This window comes from Thunnus maccoyii, chromosome 3, assembly GCF_910596095.1.
Source record: "Thunnus maccoyii chromosome 3, fThuMac1.1, whole genome shotgun sequence".
Lineage (NCBI taxonomy): Eukaryota > Metazoa > Chordata > Actinopteri > Scombriformes > Scombridae > Thunnus > Thunnus maccoyii.
Genome location: NC_056535.1, coordinates 24,439,416 through 24,457,208, shown reverse-complemented (window position 1 = coordinate 24,457,208; position 17,793 = coordinate 24,439,416). Strand labels below are relative to the sequence as shown.

The following is a 17,793-nucleotide window of genomic DNA, read 5'->3' as shown; positions in this document are numbered from 1 at the left end:
ACGCATCCTTATCGCACCCTGTGATTTTAAAAGGACTGGGAACTGTGGTCTCAGTGTGAAAAAAACATACCATGGGGAGTCTGCCTGCTTCTCATTAAATGTAAGTTACACCATAAATAATCCAATCATTGTGGCTCAAAAATTAAATAAACACGGCATTCTCTTGGCTTCGTCCAGCTGCAGTCTATAACATGCTTTGTTGTTTGTTGTTGATTTCTGTCTTTCTGCGCACGTTTAGATCACTGAATGCAATCTTTCAGAAATAATGCATCAATAATAAGAACCACAAGAGCGCATGTATGTTTTCTTTAATTGACCTCTTGTTAAGTAAAGATCGAAACCATTTACTACTTTGCCTCTGCGCAGTATAGGACAGAATAATTTACTAGCAGCTCTTTCGTTTGCTTTTTTTTTTTTCTTTAAATATCTCAGCAGCCTTGTTATGCTCCATTGTAATGGTTTTATGTGCTCCATAATTTTGGGAGGACTAAGATAGATTTTCTGATCTGAATAGATGTTTTGAAATAGATATTATACCACAGTCAGCATTATGGTGGGCTCAAAAAATAAACTATTGAATTTGGTTGTTGGATGCATTCTTAAAACTGACGGACTAACAAAAGACATATTTACAATAAATTGTAGCATGATTTTATGACAGTCATGGTCATGTTTTAAGACTATACAGGAGAATTAAATGAAATTCAAATAAAGTTGGAAATCGTAGGCCTTTATACTGTTCGATACCTATTGTCTTTTAAGCAACGCAAAATGGATCTTTGCAACATCTGTATGCCTATACTGTATGTTTGTAAGCTGGAATTCAATGTAGCCTATTATTTCAATAATCTGCAGTCTCAGTGCAACACACGCACAGTTGTTTCAGTTATTTTTCCTAATAATTTGAGATTGCACAGTTTGGTTTGAGTCTATTTGATGGCAGGTGTCAGGGCTGTTGATCAGACAGGTATATAAGGTTGTTTTCTCAGAGCGAGATATGTAAGCTACATTCTCAACCACATAGCAACGACACTTTGATCTGTTCATTAGTTTAAGCTAAAGTATTTGGGAGATCAGATAACAAGAGCCATTTTAGGCCTTAAAAAGCTTCAGTGGCTTTTGAAAGCAGATTCTTTTGGTCAGCCTGAGGCGTTGTGGCTTTGGGGGTGGAATTACCTCATCTTGAAATTTCCCCATGTCGTTTTTTTTTCACCTTTTCTTAAACTTTAGCCTCTATGACATTGTTTCTTTCTCTTTTTTTTTACTCAGCAATAACAGATAATTATGAGATTGACTATAAATCTCTCGTTTATAGTTCTAATCCTATGAGTCATGTTTATGTTCAGCTTTTATGATTTAAAGAAATGTAATGATTGTAAAACATTTGTGCGCTCTTTTATTCTCTCTTAATTACTCTTAATAATTTATATAAAACATAATAAATCGATCAGTTAATAATAAATTAATTAATTAATCAAGGAACTCTAGATTGATTGTTTTGATTTACCCCCACTCAGGTGTATTACCCCGCACGGCGCATGCGCACTGCACGTCCACCAGGTGAAGTCTGCAATGTAAACCACTCATGGTTTCACTCATTCGCTGCGTCTCACTGGGATTGCTGCGACTGGAGCTTTGCAGATGTCTATGCTGGATAGGATAGACTGGAGGGTGAGTTCACTCGTGTATTTTCCTCTTACAGCTGACTTAATTTAACCCAACCTGCATCATGTTTATCGCTTTTGCTGCCGAGCCTGTATTTGTTTTATTACTTTCCACCATAATCACCTGTTTCTAATCGCTCAGCGCGGTATGAGCTTTCGAGTAACCCGTGATTAATGTCAATAAGGCCAAGGCTGTATTCTCTCTCTCAAAAAAAAAAAAAAAAACCTCGAGTAATTTGGTTTGAGCTTACTGGTTTACAAACCGGTGATGCTGTCGTGAAGTTAGGGGTCGAAACTGAAATAGACATTAAAATAGGTTTTCAATAAGAATAATAGCCTATGTATTGTTTTCCCTTATATGACTTCTATTAAATGTTTATTCATCATTATCAAATGAATTTAATAAACAGAGAGATATCATAGGAGAATCATAAGCCACAATCCTCACTACAAAGTATTGCAAACAATCTAATATACTGTACATAACGTAACATAGGGTATATAACATTATATAGATAACTTATTAATATAACATAAATATTATTGTGACTTTCATCAGGATGGGTTCTATTTTTGTGTTCCATATAAATAAACTAATATATTTTGGTTTCACAGGTATTCATTATGAAAAGCCTCATCACAAGTCATTGGAATATAATTTCTTATATTACTACAGTATATATGGACACTAGCAGCACAAGGCAGCTTAAAAACCATTAAGCAGAAGTCGCTCATTGATTCGTGTGACATTTTTTAATTTGTCCCGGCATGGATCCATTTAATCTTTACACCTGACATCAGCTGAGCGGGTTGTCACTGCAGTCGACTGTCATTAAAAATGACAAGCTGAGCATCAGGATTGTTGGAGAACATCACCGTCAGGCCATGCGTGATTAACTTCCTTTAGGTCTGCTCTGTGTCTATTCCAACGTAAAATAACATCTAATCAGCGGCGCATTTCACTTCTGCTTCGCATCACAACAAGCCAAGGACCAACACGCAAAAAAAAAAAAGATAATCCTCAGTCGCCCACGTCCTGTTGTTCCCATGCACAGCCGATCCTCACAGCTTGGGTGCAGGGACGCCACAGGCTGTTGTCCCAAAAAGACAAAGGTCTCCCAATTAATCTCACAAATTATAATCTGACATGTAATACTCGTCAAATGATACAAGACCAATCAATGAAATGACTCCAAACGGCCTCATTGACACACAGTTGATAATTTTCAGTTGATATAGGGGATTTTTTTTTTATAAACCTGAATTTTAAAAGTTTACCATTAAAATAAAACAGACTAAAAACAAAAACAATGGATAGTCAGGTCGTTATGAAAACGTTAAAAAAAAAAGGAGAAACATCTTTTGTCTCTATTTTGGGATTTGATGCATAACAAAGCTTCAAAGCAGCCTTGTTTTGGACATTGCAAAGCTCCACCAAAAATGTAAATGAAGTTAAGAAAGAGTTGTTTGTTGAGATCCTTTGAGCTTTAGAGGTTTTTGAGAGAATGATGTTAAGCCCTCAGGCTTATTGCGGTTTGAAACAAGCACTTAACCACCACTGTGAAACACCGACATTAAACTGTCATGGGTTTATTTGAATGCCTCTTATTCTATTTAGGCATTCAAATCTCAGATCTTCATCATCTTGATATCTTGCTGATTCTCGGCTAAACAAAATAACCGAGGTAACTGCGAGTCGGTAAAAATGATGAACACAAGAATTTAGTTTTTCTTAATAAGAACGTAAGGGTCACGCATAAAGAACACACACACATCATTCCACAGTACTTTTAATAATAATAATAATAATAATTAATATTAGGCCTAATACAAATAGGTATTACCATCACTACAAATAATAATAATAATAATAATAATAATAATAATAATAATAATAACATGTATTAAAACAATGATTATGACAGTAATAATGGTAATAAGCCACATTGTTACATCATGACTTTAACAGTATATAATTGATGTCTTATTAATCATTACATAAATAAATATAGCCTGAGTAATAAATGGAACCCATTCAGCTGCCATAATGTAGCATGTTCTCTTCATGTTCTAGAACAGCTCGTACCGAGCAGTGTGATTGGCTGAGAAGCATTCCACCTAACGTCAAAAAAAACTTCACAACGAGGAACCCGGTAACCTAGCAACCCCTCACTGCAACAACATCAGTCCATGTTTTGTTGGTTCGAACAGAAATCACATCAGTTTACAGACTCATGATTAGAGAAAAAAATTCGTATTATAGAGTTAATTTAACACTAATAATCTTCTGAATCTTTCCCTCAGTGGTAATCCTGAAACAGAATTTACAGGTGTCCTTCTATATAATTAAAATCCCTCAAGTCATGATTGAAGAGATTAAAAAAAAAAAAAACAGTTAATCAAACAACTTGGTGAGAGGCTTCACTCGCTGGAAGCTACGAAAAGTGGGCTACACAGTCCACGGGTTTAAATGTCTGACGTTGTACAGACGGACAGAATTCTGATTGGTTCCTTATCCCGCCAATCAGCAATATTTTCATTTCTCCTGTTCACTGACATCACCGGGCAGGGGTGACGCCTCCTTCGTGTGTCTGTGCAGATATAGTACACAGTGCTCATGTTTGCGCTGAGCGTAGACTGAACATCGCTGTTTTGTCCATAAGAGGGAGTCAAGTTTCTTATATGCACAGTTCTCGCCCACTTCCACAGCAGAAGTACAGAGCGCGTTGACCGGAGAGAGGGGGGGAAATATTACTTGACAACGATTATTTTCCCTCATAGTGGCTGTTGGAAACTCATATCTGTGGTCGGATAGTCAGTCGGTCGGTCAGTTCGCCCCTTCAGCCTTCTTCACCCACAACTTCGTCTTACCGCAGCTGAGGAACAAGGGGGTTCATGGTCACCAGGAAGCTCTTCATTTATTCTTACCTGGATTAACTCGCAGGCGACAATATATATATTTTTTTGTTTTTTTTCTTGTATTCTTTTTCGTAACGGAGAGACTTTTTTTTTCACAGTCAGAATGTTGTGGAAATTAGCCGACAACGTGAAATATGAGGATGACTGTGAGGTGAGTTTCGACAGAAGTACAAAAAAGAGGGGAGAAAAGAAAGTCCCCTTTGCGTGACAATCCAACAAAAGTCTGTAGTTCAACCACAGGCATGGTTTAATTGTTTTTAATATGCTAACTTCATATGCTAACTGTAAAGATAAGAAGAAAGGTGTGGAGGGAATCTTTATACAGCATAAAATGCGACAACATGGGGACAAAAACTGCTAAAAAGTCAATTTTGAAAAAAAAAAAAAAGTTGAGACGCCTACAACTGTAAAAACGAAAGACACGATTCAGAATAACTGGATAATAATTATTCCTATAATAACAACAGTAGGCATAATAATAATAATGATACTGTTACTAATAATAACAATAACTATATATATATATATATATTGTTTTACATAGGCCTACATACACACATTTTAAAACATCTTTTTTTTTTTTTTTTAAATGTTCCACAATTTATTCTGCTTCATTATTAACTTAACGCCTGAAAACATTTACTATGATTTCAATTTGGCTATCATATATAAATTAAAAAGGTGCCTTTCTTCCTAAAGCTAATAAAGGGAAAATATTAAAGTCCTAAATTAAATTAAAGTCTAAATATATTCAATGCTCTCCTTTAAACTATTAGGCCTATTTTCAGTGGACATCGTGCCAGTGAATAGACTTTCCCTTGTGGGGCAAATGTCACCACTACCTGCCATCTAGTTGTCCTCTCTCAGCTGCCCTGTCTCTTCCGTCCCCCAGGAAAGGCACGACGGCAACAGCAATGGGAACCCCCGGCTGCCTCACCTGCCAGCGGTCAGTCAACACCTCTACAGCCCGTCTCCCGCCCTCTCACACTCGGCCAGTTCGGACTTCCAGCCCCCGTACTTCCCTCCTCCCTACCAGCCTATCTCCTACCCGCAGTCCAGTGACCCTTACTCCCACCTGGGCGACCCTTTCAACATCAACTCCATACACCAGTCGCCGTCGTCGAACCAGCAGCAGCCGTGGCCCGGCCGGCAGGGCCAGGAGGGGCTCGCAGCTCACGGGAGGAGCGGGCTGGCGAGTCAAATCTTGGGCCTGGAGGGAGGCTCGTCCGGGATGAGGAGGGAAGGGTTCCGCCGGCCGGAGCTGCTGCCCCCCCACGCGCACAGCATAGAGTCGTCGGTTATTGGGGATAACATGGGGATGCACGACATGGGGCACGGGCTGGAGGATGTTCAAGTGAGTGGATTTTATTGGGATGACCACTTCAAATACTACACTTTAGAGGAAAAGCTGTGAACTGTAGTAGCCAAATATGATAGCTACATTTTAAGCTACCACACATGCATTCAATAATTGTGTAATATATCTTGTCATCTCAAAGCAGATAAAAAATAACTAAAGTTCACTGTCAACTCACTAAACAAACAAATTCCTTATTGAAAATAATACAGCAACACCATTGTTCCTTTTTATTAGTTTTGCATAACAAAGACAAAGAGAGAAGGAATGATTTATACAGCTGTTACAGAGGATTTTCATTTTGAAACTTAACTTTAGCCTGCTGTGTCTTCAAGATTGTGTTTTTTTTTGTTTTTAACAATGATTTCTTATTGCTTCTTCTGTTCTTTTTATATCAGCATGTAGATGACCACAGTATTATTGTGGCAGATCAGACAGTCATCAAAAAAGGTGAGTTTTTTTTCCAAATTTATGAATGACGTAACATTTAGTGCAAAAGTAGTAATTATTTAGTGCAGTTCTGTTTATTTGAAAAGAAAAAGAAAAGAGGTTTTGGAAAGTTCTGCCTGGGGTACATGTGCCTTTGTACAGCCAAATAAAGATGCAGTAATTACTGGAAAGGGCTGGAAATTTACTGTAAGGACCGTTTTTTTTTTACCTCACTCTCTACATACTTGGAAATGTCACAACAATTACTTCTATAGTGAAATGTCAGGGCACTCAGTGCAGTAAAGGAGGAGTCGTTCTATTTGTACTCGCACTGCATACAATGATAATCCTCACAGCCATGAGATACACTTTATCTAAGCTTGATGTGATCCTTAGTCTTTTCTGTTGGTGAATGAAGATGCCCAGTGGAAAAAAAAAGGATCCCTTTTACAAAAAAAACGTCAGGCTATAGCTGACATGACATGAAAATTGAGCAATCTCACGACCGGGGTGTTGACTGTGAGAGAAGAGGAAAGCTTTGGATCACCTTTAGGCTGGTTAAGCTTGCAATTGCAGCTCTTTTCAGTTCACGTTAGCAGGATATTACGAGTTGATCTTGAAGCTGTGTTTGGCTCTACAGAACCAGCTCTTGGTGGGGTGTGGCATTAGGCTTGCATGTGAAGGACAGTTTAGTAATTTGTTGGGACATGAACTGTTTTGAGTGAGAATTTATTCCTGCTGTTTCGTCATCAGGGCTCCATTAAAGAGACTTTGAGTCAGAGCAAGATCAGCTTGACCAACATTATTCTTCTGCTCAGCTTTGTGCATTTATTTGAAACACGTACAGGCTGATAGATAGATAGATAGATAGATAGATAGAACAGTATGATATATTTATTTAAAGATAGAGTTTATGTTTCAGTTTAAAAATGTAAATCTCATGCTTTAGTTTCTCACTGCCATGCTTATTAAATACCATTGGCCGCCATCTTCATTGTGGTTAATTCAATGACATTTATGTGATATTTTACAGTGAATGCAATGTTGTTGTTTTTTCAAAAGCATTCTAATAAAAAAAAGTGTGACCGTATTATGATGCATAGTTACATCAGAAAGCAATTTTGCACAGCACAATAAACCAACCAGTCCCCATTGGTTACGGAAATCAGTAATGGCTCATTATATTGTTCCCATGCTTAAGGGCACGCTATGGGCAATCTAGGTTTTCCACTTGTAAACAACGGCATGTCATTCCCAGCAATGTGCCCCAGAGGAGCCTTAAAGCACTCATGTGACTGTGATTTCTGTCTCAGTATTAGGACTACGAGGTGGCAGGAACCTTGATCGCTTACAGAGGACTTATTATCAGGGGGGCATTCTTGCGGGTGAGGATGAAGATAGCTATTTTTTGTAGTGTGCTGTACTGTTTTGTTTGTCCGATGACTGTCAGTGCTTTTGTGGGGGGTTAAAAATGTTGAGTCTTTGAACTTAATTTAGTCCAACTTTTAGAGCAGCTAAAAATAAAAAAACAACAACACAACATCTAGATTATTTAGAGCATATGAGACCAAATAATAGAGTACTGAGGATCTGCGGCTTAAATGAGGGGCAGTCTGTATGTGTGTACCTGTTTGTGGATGGTGTTTGGAATGAGGGCATTTTAGCTGTTTAAACATCAGGTAACCAATGTTTGGAAAACCACACAATATTTCACAAGTCTTTAGTAGTTGTTTCTTGTATACTTCTGTAGAGCAGAAACTGGTTTTCTCAGGCGTGCAGAGCTGCATACACATTCTTCCTTGTGATTACATACAAGAAAACACAGATTCCCTGTTGCACAGAGAGGATTATGTTGATTAAGAATAACATACACAAGAAAACTGCATATATAAACAAACGCTATTGCACAACCAGACTCACTTTTAGGTGTTTTTAAAATTTTTTTTAATGCATCTTCTGCTTATTCTCACTCACATTTTTTTGCTTCACCTTCCAGGGCCTGTCACTCTTCCCAAAGGCAACGCGCTGGGTCTTCCCTTCCAGAAAGAGTCCCTGCTGGGCATGGTATCAAACCCCACAGAGGTCTTCTGTTCTGTACCTGGTCGTCTTTCCTTGCTGAGCTCCACCTCTAAATACAAGGTTACCGTGGCTGAGGTCCAGAGACGTCTGTCACCCCCAGAGTGCCTCAACGCATCGCTCCTGGGAGGAGTTTTACGCAGGTCAGAGCTCAAACTCATTCAAAATGACAGCAGGCTAGACTTCATGGTGTTGCACAGGACTACAGTAGCACTGATTCACAAAAATAAGAGCAACTGACCGAACATAATTAATTTACTTGGTGTTTTATGAATATCTCTTATATCTACAAGCCGTTGATAAGGTTGTCTCAAATATGAATGATCATCAAACTGAAGATTTGTTGCTCTAGTGATCTGTAGACTAAAGCTCAGCAGCCCATGGGAAAGGGTTTTCTAAAAGCACAGTTTGGCTTCGTTGCTCCGGCTCATCAGTTTTTTGCGTAAGGTTCGTGACATTCTTTGTGTGGTTTGCAATTTTGGTTCTGTGCTTCCTCTGAGGATAGGTTACATCAACACAGTTAGTACCGATTTAAAGATGCTTGGCTCTGTGGGTGTGTTTTTGTGTGTTTGTCAGGGGTTGCAGCATGGGTACCTTTAACTGTGGCAGAGCAGTTGACCTTATGGCACGTGCGTTAGTGGGACAGTCTGTTGAGGGACTGCGAGGTTACAGTATGTACTCAACACCCCTGACCGGAGCATTTTGTGCTTGGAGTGCACGTTTGCCACTTCCCATGTGCCTCTGTTAATGCTGACATGCACATACACACACACACACACACACACACACACATTCACAGACATTTTTAAGTAGGTCATATAGCAATAGGAGGGGGATCGTTAGCAGAGGGACAGGGGGTAGAAGGGGATGAAGGGGTGGGGGCACTCATACACACATGCCTCCCTAAAGATGCTGCCTCTCTCACCCGCCATGGAGAGTGAGAGCTTGCCCGCCAGTCATGCGGAAAACTGAATCGGCCATGGCAAGTGGGGAGTTGAAGTGTTACTGCAAACGCGTGTATGAGTTATTTCTCTGCTGCGCTCTTTGAGTGGAAGCATCAATTGTGTCAGTGTTTTTTTAGGTCAGGAAAGCCTTGTTTGTGTGTGGTTTATTTGTTATTAAAAGTATACGCTGAGACCCTCTACAGGAGCCAGTGCGAGGCCTCTTCTAGGAGGTTATTTCCACTTTATGTGCTGTAAACTCCTTCTGAAAGGACATTAATGATAAAATCTTTTCTGTTTGATCTTCCTAATCTATCTATTAAACGTCCTAAAGCTGACTGAAATATAGAAATTTTGACAATGTGTCATGAGAGCATCAAATGCCATATTAATTTCTCAATTCCCCATGAACCATTTTCTACAAACATGAACAAAAATATGATACTCTTGAAATGGCTATATGACTGTTGACTTAATATGTATTTTTGTATTCTCCTTCTGCAGAGCCAAGTCAAAAAATGGAGGTCGTTCTCTGAGAGAAAAGCTGGATAAAATTGGGCTCAACCTGCCTGCAGGAAGAAGGAAGGCAGCCAACGTCACTCTACTTACCTCACTAGTAGAAGGTATGACTTGTCACTCAGTAGTGCATAGCACCTTCTCAGGTGTAATTACTGTTTGCACTGACTGGAATGTCGCTCTAATAACGTGAGAACATGGGAACGTCAATCTTTCTATATTCCATATGTGTTTTAAATACTGTACAGTATATTAAGCCAAACACCAGTCATTGTTGAAATACTTAGTGATAGACAGACAATATGAGTGCAAAGTTTTCCTTTATGAAGAACTGTCAGTTGCACATTTGTCGTCCCTTTGTTCCCATTCTGTCTATTTAGACAACATTAGAGTGACAGAGCTGATGTCTAATGCTGGTTATCCTCAGTCTTCGGCCAACAAAGAAGACTGGACATAAATCCTTTGTAAACTCATATTTTGAGGCAAGCAACTGCAAAAACTTGAGGAGCAACTCAAAATCAATTCTTCTCATCACTTCTAAGTCCACAAGGTACATACAGCTTTAAACTATTGTCAGATATGCTCCTCATTTAAACCTCTGCATCATGTTAAATGGCCGCGGTGTTAACACACGTCATTTTAGGAATCTAGACTTTTCTTTTCTGTTTGCGCTGATGCGTAGTTATAATGACAACATGACAGCATCAGCTTCCATTGTCAATGCCTTAAATACTAAAACAACATCATCAGTCAAACCTTAGCCAGACAGTGACGCTTCGCCGTGATCACAGTATCACTTTAATCACATCTACCTGCCGCGGGCTAAGGTAGAATATTTTTTTGCTCTCTTGCTCCCTGCACGCCTAATTTTTATAAATGGGCTGATGATTCTGTGCAGGAGAATGACTGGAGGCTTGTGTTATTTAGAGACCTTCAAAGCTGAATTAAGCCTTGTTATCTTGTGTACGGCTAGCCAGGAGGGCCAGCTGACCTTAAAGCTTGTGCTTCTGAATAGCTGCCTGCGTCCTCAAGTGATGTGCGTGTCTATCAATAAGTGGTTCTGTTGGCGCTGTGGGCACTCTCTGCTAGCATTTATCCACATAAGCCCATTATGACCATGCAAGTCAAACCACCCTCAAGACGGAAATATATTCATCTCAGTAGCTCTTCTTCCCCTGAGCTAGAAAACTGAGCACAGCTGATTATTCTGTAGTTCAACTGCTTCACTTCCTTGATGCTTGTTCATATCAAGTCTGACACAGAGCTGCTGCTTTAAAGTTATAAATTGATAAATTGTTGAGGCCAGCCGGCCTACCATTCCGTCTTTGTCAAGTGTGTCAAAGGAAATGCTGGGATAATGTGTGTGGAAATGAAAATAATCTTTATTTATTGATTAATATACAGCTAATCAGAAGCCCAAGAGCCAAGTGTCAGCTTCTATGTTGACTTAGACCAGAGTAACATTCTTGGTTTTAGAGGTGACGTGAGTCTTTTTTTTTTCTTACAATGTTTGTTTTATTCTTATTTTCTCAGGTGAAGCTGTTCATTTAGCGAGAGACTTTGGCTATGTGTGTGAGACAGAATTCCCTGCAAAGGCAATTGCTGAATACCTGGGCAGGCCACACGTGGAACGCAACGAGGTTAACTCTCGCAAGAACATGCTCCTTGCTGCCAAGTAAGTGTCTTTTCTGGATGGTTGCCTTGGGTTTGCAAAGAAAAACACTTCTAGCAAAGTGGGAACTTTTTTAAATGCTTCGGTTAGTTTAATGGTATTCATTGATTGCTGGAAGATTTTGCACTTGAGTTTCCTGCAGTCTCATCTATTGAATTTGTCCCTAGATCCCAGTGAATCAGTAGATAAATCAATTCTGGTTTTCTACCTTCAGGCAAATCTGCAAGGAGTTCACTGACCTGCTTACTCAGGACCGTTCACCTCTGGGAAACTCACGACCGGCGCCCATCCTGGAGCCTGGAATCCAAGGCTGCCTGACCCACTTCAGCCTCATCAGTCATGGCTTTGGCTCTCCAGCCATCTGCGCCGCCATGACCTCGCTTCAGAACTACCTGAATGAGGCGCTCAAACAAGTGGACAAGATGTACCTGAGCTCTGGTAGCGACACCCAGGGGTCCTCAGACAGTGGAAGCAAATCTACCGACAAAATGGACAAGCACAGGAAATGAGAGCTGGAAAGAGAATCCTTATGAACTTGAGAACCCCCAAGTCCCTTAATCTTGCCGCCCTGTCTGCCCTTTTTGGACTTTTTTTAAAATCAATATTTAGTATTGACATTTTGAGAGCTGAATTTGTGTGTCTGTGTGTGCTTGCACTGTTGAATTTATATCATATTTTTTGAGGATTTCTAAGAACTTGTCAGCCTGCAATGGCACATATGGCGAACGCCTGTGAATTGGTCCTGATGGGAGCCCACCCTGTGAGGACATATTACACACCATAGCTTAATAACCACCATGCAGTTCCATACAGTTGCCAATTTTATGATACTACAACCATGGGACCTGCACTCTGTTGGCAAGAAGAGGAAAAGAACAAAGTGCATACTGTTTTTTCTCCCTAGAGGACATCATTTCAAGATGAGTTGGTGTGGCTGTGAATTCCTCTCAGCTTTCCCCCCTCCTGCTCTGTCTGGAGGCAAATCCACTGATTTCCTGTGTCTCAATGGACTTGCAAAGGACAATTTTTATATGAGAAAGAGAGAGAAGAAAATCCACTTCCTTTTCTTTTTTTTTGTGCTTGATTTGTACAACCACTTCAAAATGGCTCCAGTGTTATTGTGCTTTGTTCATGAGAGATGATTTGAATCTTATGTAGGCCTGAATGAGAAAAGACAATTTTTGGATTGTCAGTCTGTGTTCAGTCAGAAACCAGAGACTTTAAAGTTGGTATAATAGAAGCCTCTTCAGTGTCCGTGTGGATTACAGGCATAGCAATGCTTCCATTGTTACTCTATCTTTTATTTTTGTGACCACATTAGGTATTCATCATCCTTAGTATTTAAAAACCCCAAGTTGACATCAACCTACCAACGAGTTCAGTCCTGCCAGAGTGTATGTATGTTGTGAGAATGTGTGTAAATGTACATATTCCTTTCTCTGAAAATGTTTTTAATTAGACATTAAATTCCAAACATAGAATTTTATCCAGTGTCTTGTCCTGGATGTAAATATTTTCTAATTTATGTTGTAATTTAATGGGCTTGTGTAAATAATGGTATCACTCTGGTGTATGGTTTCACTTTTTATGATGACGTGTTAAACTTTTATAAATGGGTTAGTTTTTTATCGAGTAGAGGTTAGGAAGTGGGCATGATATACTTTTTTGAAATTATGTAAAAAAAAAAAACAAAAAAAAAAACTGTTTAAGAGTTTCAGGAAAAATAAAAATAAAATTGAAGACTCCAGCTTGATCTAGTGACTTAGTGATGTTGCCTAGGCCTCACACACACACACACACACACACACACACACACATACATATGCAAACACACACAGAGACACACACATTTTTGTTAATGGATAGCACTATTGTTCTGTAACCTCCTTTTCAGCAGTATTTCACAGATGATGGTTAAGTCATGTGTTGGAAGATTTTCCTATTAATAAACAGCAAAGAAAAATCCCCAAACTAATGGGAACAGAAGCCATCATTATCTGCTCTCACTTAGCTTCACAAATAGGCTGTGTGGCTCAGTGAAGGCAGAAACCTCAAAAGTACATCATGTGATGAACAAAGATGCACAGCTGAGAGCAGACAAATGGCTTGTTTATGTTTAAACTTAGAAAACTAGTGACACATACTGAATAGATTGTACTAAGAACCCATCACTTAGCATCCTGTCTCCAAAATCTCTCTGTAGTTTGTCTCCTGCTCACGGATATTTCCTCTTTCCTTTCCATTTCCTGAGTTTAGAGCAGGTGTGCTCCATCGTGAGGTTTCGATCTGCCTTTTGTTTCAAGGTTTATTTCAACCCGTTCTGCAAGTTTCACTATGCGGAGGATAATTCCTTTGATGTCTGTAAAAAAAAAAAGAAGTGATGCAAAAGTGCAGATGGGTTTTACATGTGGTGCAAGGCTGCTTAATCATCAATTGTTCAGCCAGTCCCTGCTGATTTATGTGCTCTGTCTGTTTATGTGTTCCAGAACAGCTTATTGCAAAGTGCCCGAGCCATAGTAACACCGACTCAACCATTGCTGATCGAAAAACATTTGTGCAGTAGCATTGGACACATAGCTGGATTTATGAGTGTGACAACTACAGCATTGAGTATATTCATAACCCACAATAATGTATGGTATCTACAGCTCTCTCTATGGTATGCCAAACTCATGCCACATTAATCATATCGCATTTTGAAGGTCATAAGGTGAAACCAGCATTTCACAAAGGTCTTACTACACATTAGAGAGGCATCAGCAGCAGCAGCAGCAGCAGCAGTGTGCCATACCTAGCAGTTAAACAAGTATCAGCCTCTCCCCTGAGAACCTGTTTAACCAGACCTGTCAACCTGGTGGCTCACTGCCCTCGCAGCGGTTGACTTTAACTGCCTTCAGTTACTCGTGTTAGCTTGTACGCTTTGCCCTGAGAGAGCAGGAAGAGGAGGAGGAGGAGGAGGAGGAGGAGGCGGTAGCAAAGTAGAAGGAGGTATTGGTGAAGGTTGGTGGAGGGAGAGAGAGAGAGAGAGCGGAGGAGGATTTTGAGTGCCTTTGATGACCAGTTGAACACGGTTAAGACAACACCTCTCTGCGTCTGAGGCTTTGATTGGAGGTTATTCGCTCTGTCGCTTCTCTCTTTCTCTTCATGTTGTCACTCTGTCAGCGTGTCATCGCAGGGTTTTGTTTTTGGCAGCCGTGAGCTATTAAACACACACATGTCCTATTCGCTTTCCTCACCTTTGTTGTCATTGGATGAGATCCCTTCTGAGTTAGTTTATTAGGTTAGAGTCTGTCAGATGAGTATATAAAGGGTCCAGTATAAAGGTGTACACACATGGACTGTCATTTTATGAGCAGTTGAATTAAATATGAGTCATTGTAAACCAGGTATGCATGTATAATTACAAATTCACAGGGAGTGAAAACAATGAATACCAATGGTGATTAAACAGCCACAACCTATCACCAGAAAATTATCAAGTTTTCAATCAAACCACAGTACACCTGCTTAAAATGTCTCATTCCTTATGAATTGTTTTCCAAAACACAGGCAACATGGTAACTGGTCAAACTTTTCCCCTTTCAACTGTGAGACATGAGTGATTCACCTCTGACACACCTAATGAAGCTGGGAAACGGAGGCGAGCATAGACTTGTTGAGCTTACCTGTTGTTACCTTCACATTTTCTTCTTTTATGGAAAAAAAAAAGAAACTCATATACTTCTTTTATTTTCAGAGATTATATCTGACGTGCTAATATAATCTTTTGATCTCATTAGGATGCCCAGGGCTAAATGTCAACTCAAGATTCACTGAACTGTAGCCATATTTCATGCCAGTTCTGACTGAATGACCTTTTCTATGTAGGTCACAGCAAGTCACATGACAAAACTGTCAGGGAAGTGGAAAAATGCTAAGCTATATTTTGTTTTTTATACCACATTTAAATCTAAGTGGATCATTTTGCATTTATCCTTGTTTATTGTTTTTAGCAATGAAATGGCAGCATTTAAGCCTGACTATACTGTAGTTTCCTATCAGCTTATCAAAGCTGACAAATCAAGAGGGAATGACATCAAGACAGGGGAAGTTGTATATCAGTTTCTCACAGTATTCTCAAAATACAATGAGTTAACCGCATTCTGCCCAACATGTTCCCAGATACTTCGCACTTTACTTTCACCCCTTCCATTTGGTCCCACCACTTCCCTTCAACAACCGCCTTTCAAATCTGTTGTACATTAAGGCTCATTTGCAGTCAGACTAATCGCTTGCTTGCAGTTCCCGACCACTGAAACCACTTTATGAGTTAGACCATAGTCTTAACATCCCATGTCACAAGCGACAAGTCATACCGACGACAGTTAGATTCTCACGTGTAAAGCGAGAGTCGAGGTCAAGTCATTCCCAGCTCAGAAAACAGTGGAAGCAGATGAAAACTTGAATTCAAAATATGTGTCTCTCATTCAGAGAAAAAAGAGGAGCGGTCCAATCTTCACATGATGACGTCTGCTGTTTGGCACCTCTCAGAAATAAGATCAAGTGATGGACAGATAAATGAAGAATGAATTAAATGAGTGAAAGAAGAAGAGATGAAAGCAACTTAATTGGTTCAAACAAATGTTCGGTTTAAGCATGGACTGCAGTTTCATGAGTGGAAGAAAAAGAAAGTACAATATGCTTCTTAATAAGTGCTCTTAATTTGACTTAATTATTACTCATGAAGACGTAATGTTACTCATGCGTGGAAAATTTCCTTAGCTCTTCTCAAGAAAAACCAAGGAAAATGACTAATTTGTGATCAAAATGAAATACAGAATGAAAAAGATTAACTGTCTCACTATTCATAGACTGTTCCTCCATGACTGGTTAAAAAAACATGTATGGTAACTCCGTGTGTTTTGTTGGAGACATTTAGCATCTTCCCCAGGCCAACAGCTGGAATTTACTGCACAACAAGGAGTTCAACACAGGAAAAATGACCATGGAAAAAGAGAAGGATGCAATAAAACAAACAAATAAAAAAATACATTTACAAAACAACAGGTGATATGTTTAATTCCTCGTGCTGACATGTTTTTGCTTTACTTTCATTGTTTTATACAAGTTCCAGCGTTAACTTCTTGTTTTGAGGAACTTTTGAGTCGTGTCTGTCTGCTCTGTCTGTGCGATTCGCAAGCTCCTGTGTGGCAAACCAACACACCTGGACTTACAGTGAGTACACTGTTCTGGTATTTGCACTTTACTCTGTAGTAGTCAGAGAACACACCTTCTGTCTGGTGAGACTGCCTGCCTTACATATGCTCGCTGTGAAATGGTTGTGGTTGCATCCTGAAAACCGTTTTGTTATCCCTGTACGATTCAGTGATGCTCTCCAAAGTGGTCACCACCTTTTGTAAGATTTTTTGTGATGTAAAAGAGGTTCAAACAAACTTAAATGACAAATCCTCCTGAACATACCAACATGATTAATAATAGCTCTAGTGACAGTATTTAAAAACAGAGTTGACCCTGATGAAGAAAACGTCGCATTTATAAAGTTAAATAAAACATAACTGATTCATTCATATAATCAGTGGAATAATTTAATTACATTAAAAGAACAACACTGATCAGAGCTGTGAGTCTTTGCATTTCTGAGTGTGTTTGTGTGTGGAGAGTTGGGGGTGGGGGTAGCTGTGAGGAGAACGTAGTTCAATAATGAGAGCATTAAGCAACTATGGTGGGGGGTGAACTGAGTGTGCGTGAGTGTATGTATGTGTGTGTGGAGGAGGAGGTGGGGCTGGGTGGGTTTGCAGCCTAATCCCTGAGGAAAATGTGGAAGAAATTAATCTAAATTACAAGGATGAGGCTAGTCTGGAGTCTGGGTCTGGAAGGGCTACAGAGGGAAGGGAAGGAGGGAGAGAGGGGGGGGGGGGGGAGGACGAGGGGAAACAGCCATTACTCCTGTCCTTTTCTGTATTTTTGTTTGCTGTTTTTGTTTTTGTTTTTTTTTTCTTTTTTCCTCATCCTGTGGGAATGAGGTGGCCTGTCTTCCTTCCTCTTTGGCTTGCCACCCAGACACCCCTCCTTCGCTTGCTCACGCAAAGGCCTCTTACCAATTAGTCAGCAGTGTAGTCGCTGCCGGTGTGGACAGGACTGTAGGGACCCCTCAATCCCTGCTCTCCACCCTGTGCTCTCTTCTCACAGACAACAGATGTTTTGGTTTCTCAGGGAACA

The 17,793-nt window shown here is 39.8% G+C and overlaps 1 protein-coding gene across 4 annotated transcripts; it reads left to right on the top strand.

Moving 5' to 3' along the window:
- Nucleotides 1-46: 46 nt before the first annotated feature.
- On the top strand, nt 47-13,287 carry tfap2c (transcription factor AP-2 gamma (activating enhancer binding protein 2 gamma)). Of its 4 annotated transcripts, XM_042406621.1 has the most exons (9): nt 47-100; nt 1,518-1,671; nt 5,476-5,937; nt 6,339-6,390; nt 7,683-7,754; nt 8,366-8,588; nt 9,891-10,009; nt 11,436-11,577; nt 11,789-13,287. In XM_042406621.1, exons 2-9 carry the CDS (start codon nt 1,642-1,644, stop codon nt 12,081-12,083), a joined length of 1,395 nt encoding a protein of 464 aa, XP_042262555.1. In that variant the 5' UTR covers nt 47-100; nt 1,518-1,641; the 3' UTR covers nt 12,084-13,287. The 4 variants fall into 4 exon arrangements, with proteins under 4 accessions (XP_042262555.1, XP_042262556.1, XP_042262557.1 ...); XM_042406622.1 differs by lacking the exon at nt 7,683-7,754; XM_042406623.1 differs by lacking the exons at nt 47-100; nt 1,518-1,671 and adding an exon at nt 4,484-4,734.
- Nucleotides 13,288-17,793: the final 4,506 nt, after the last annotated feature.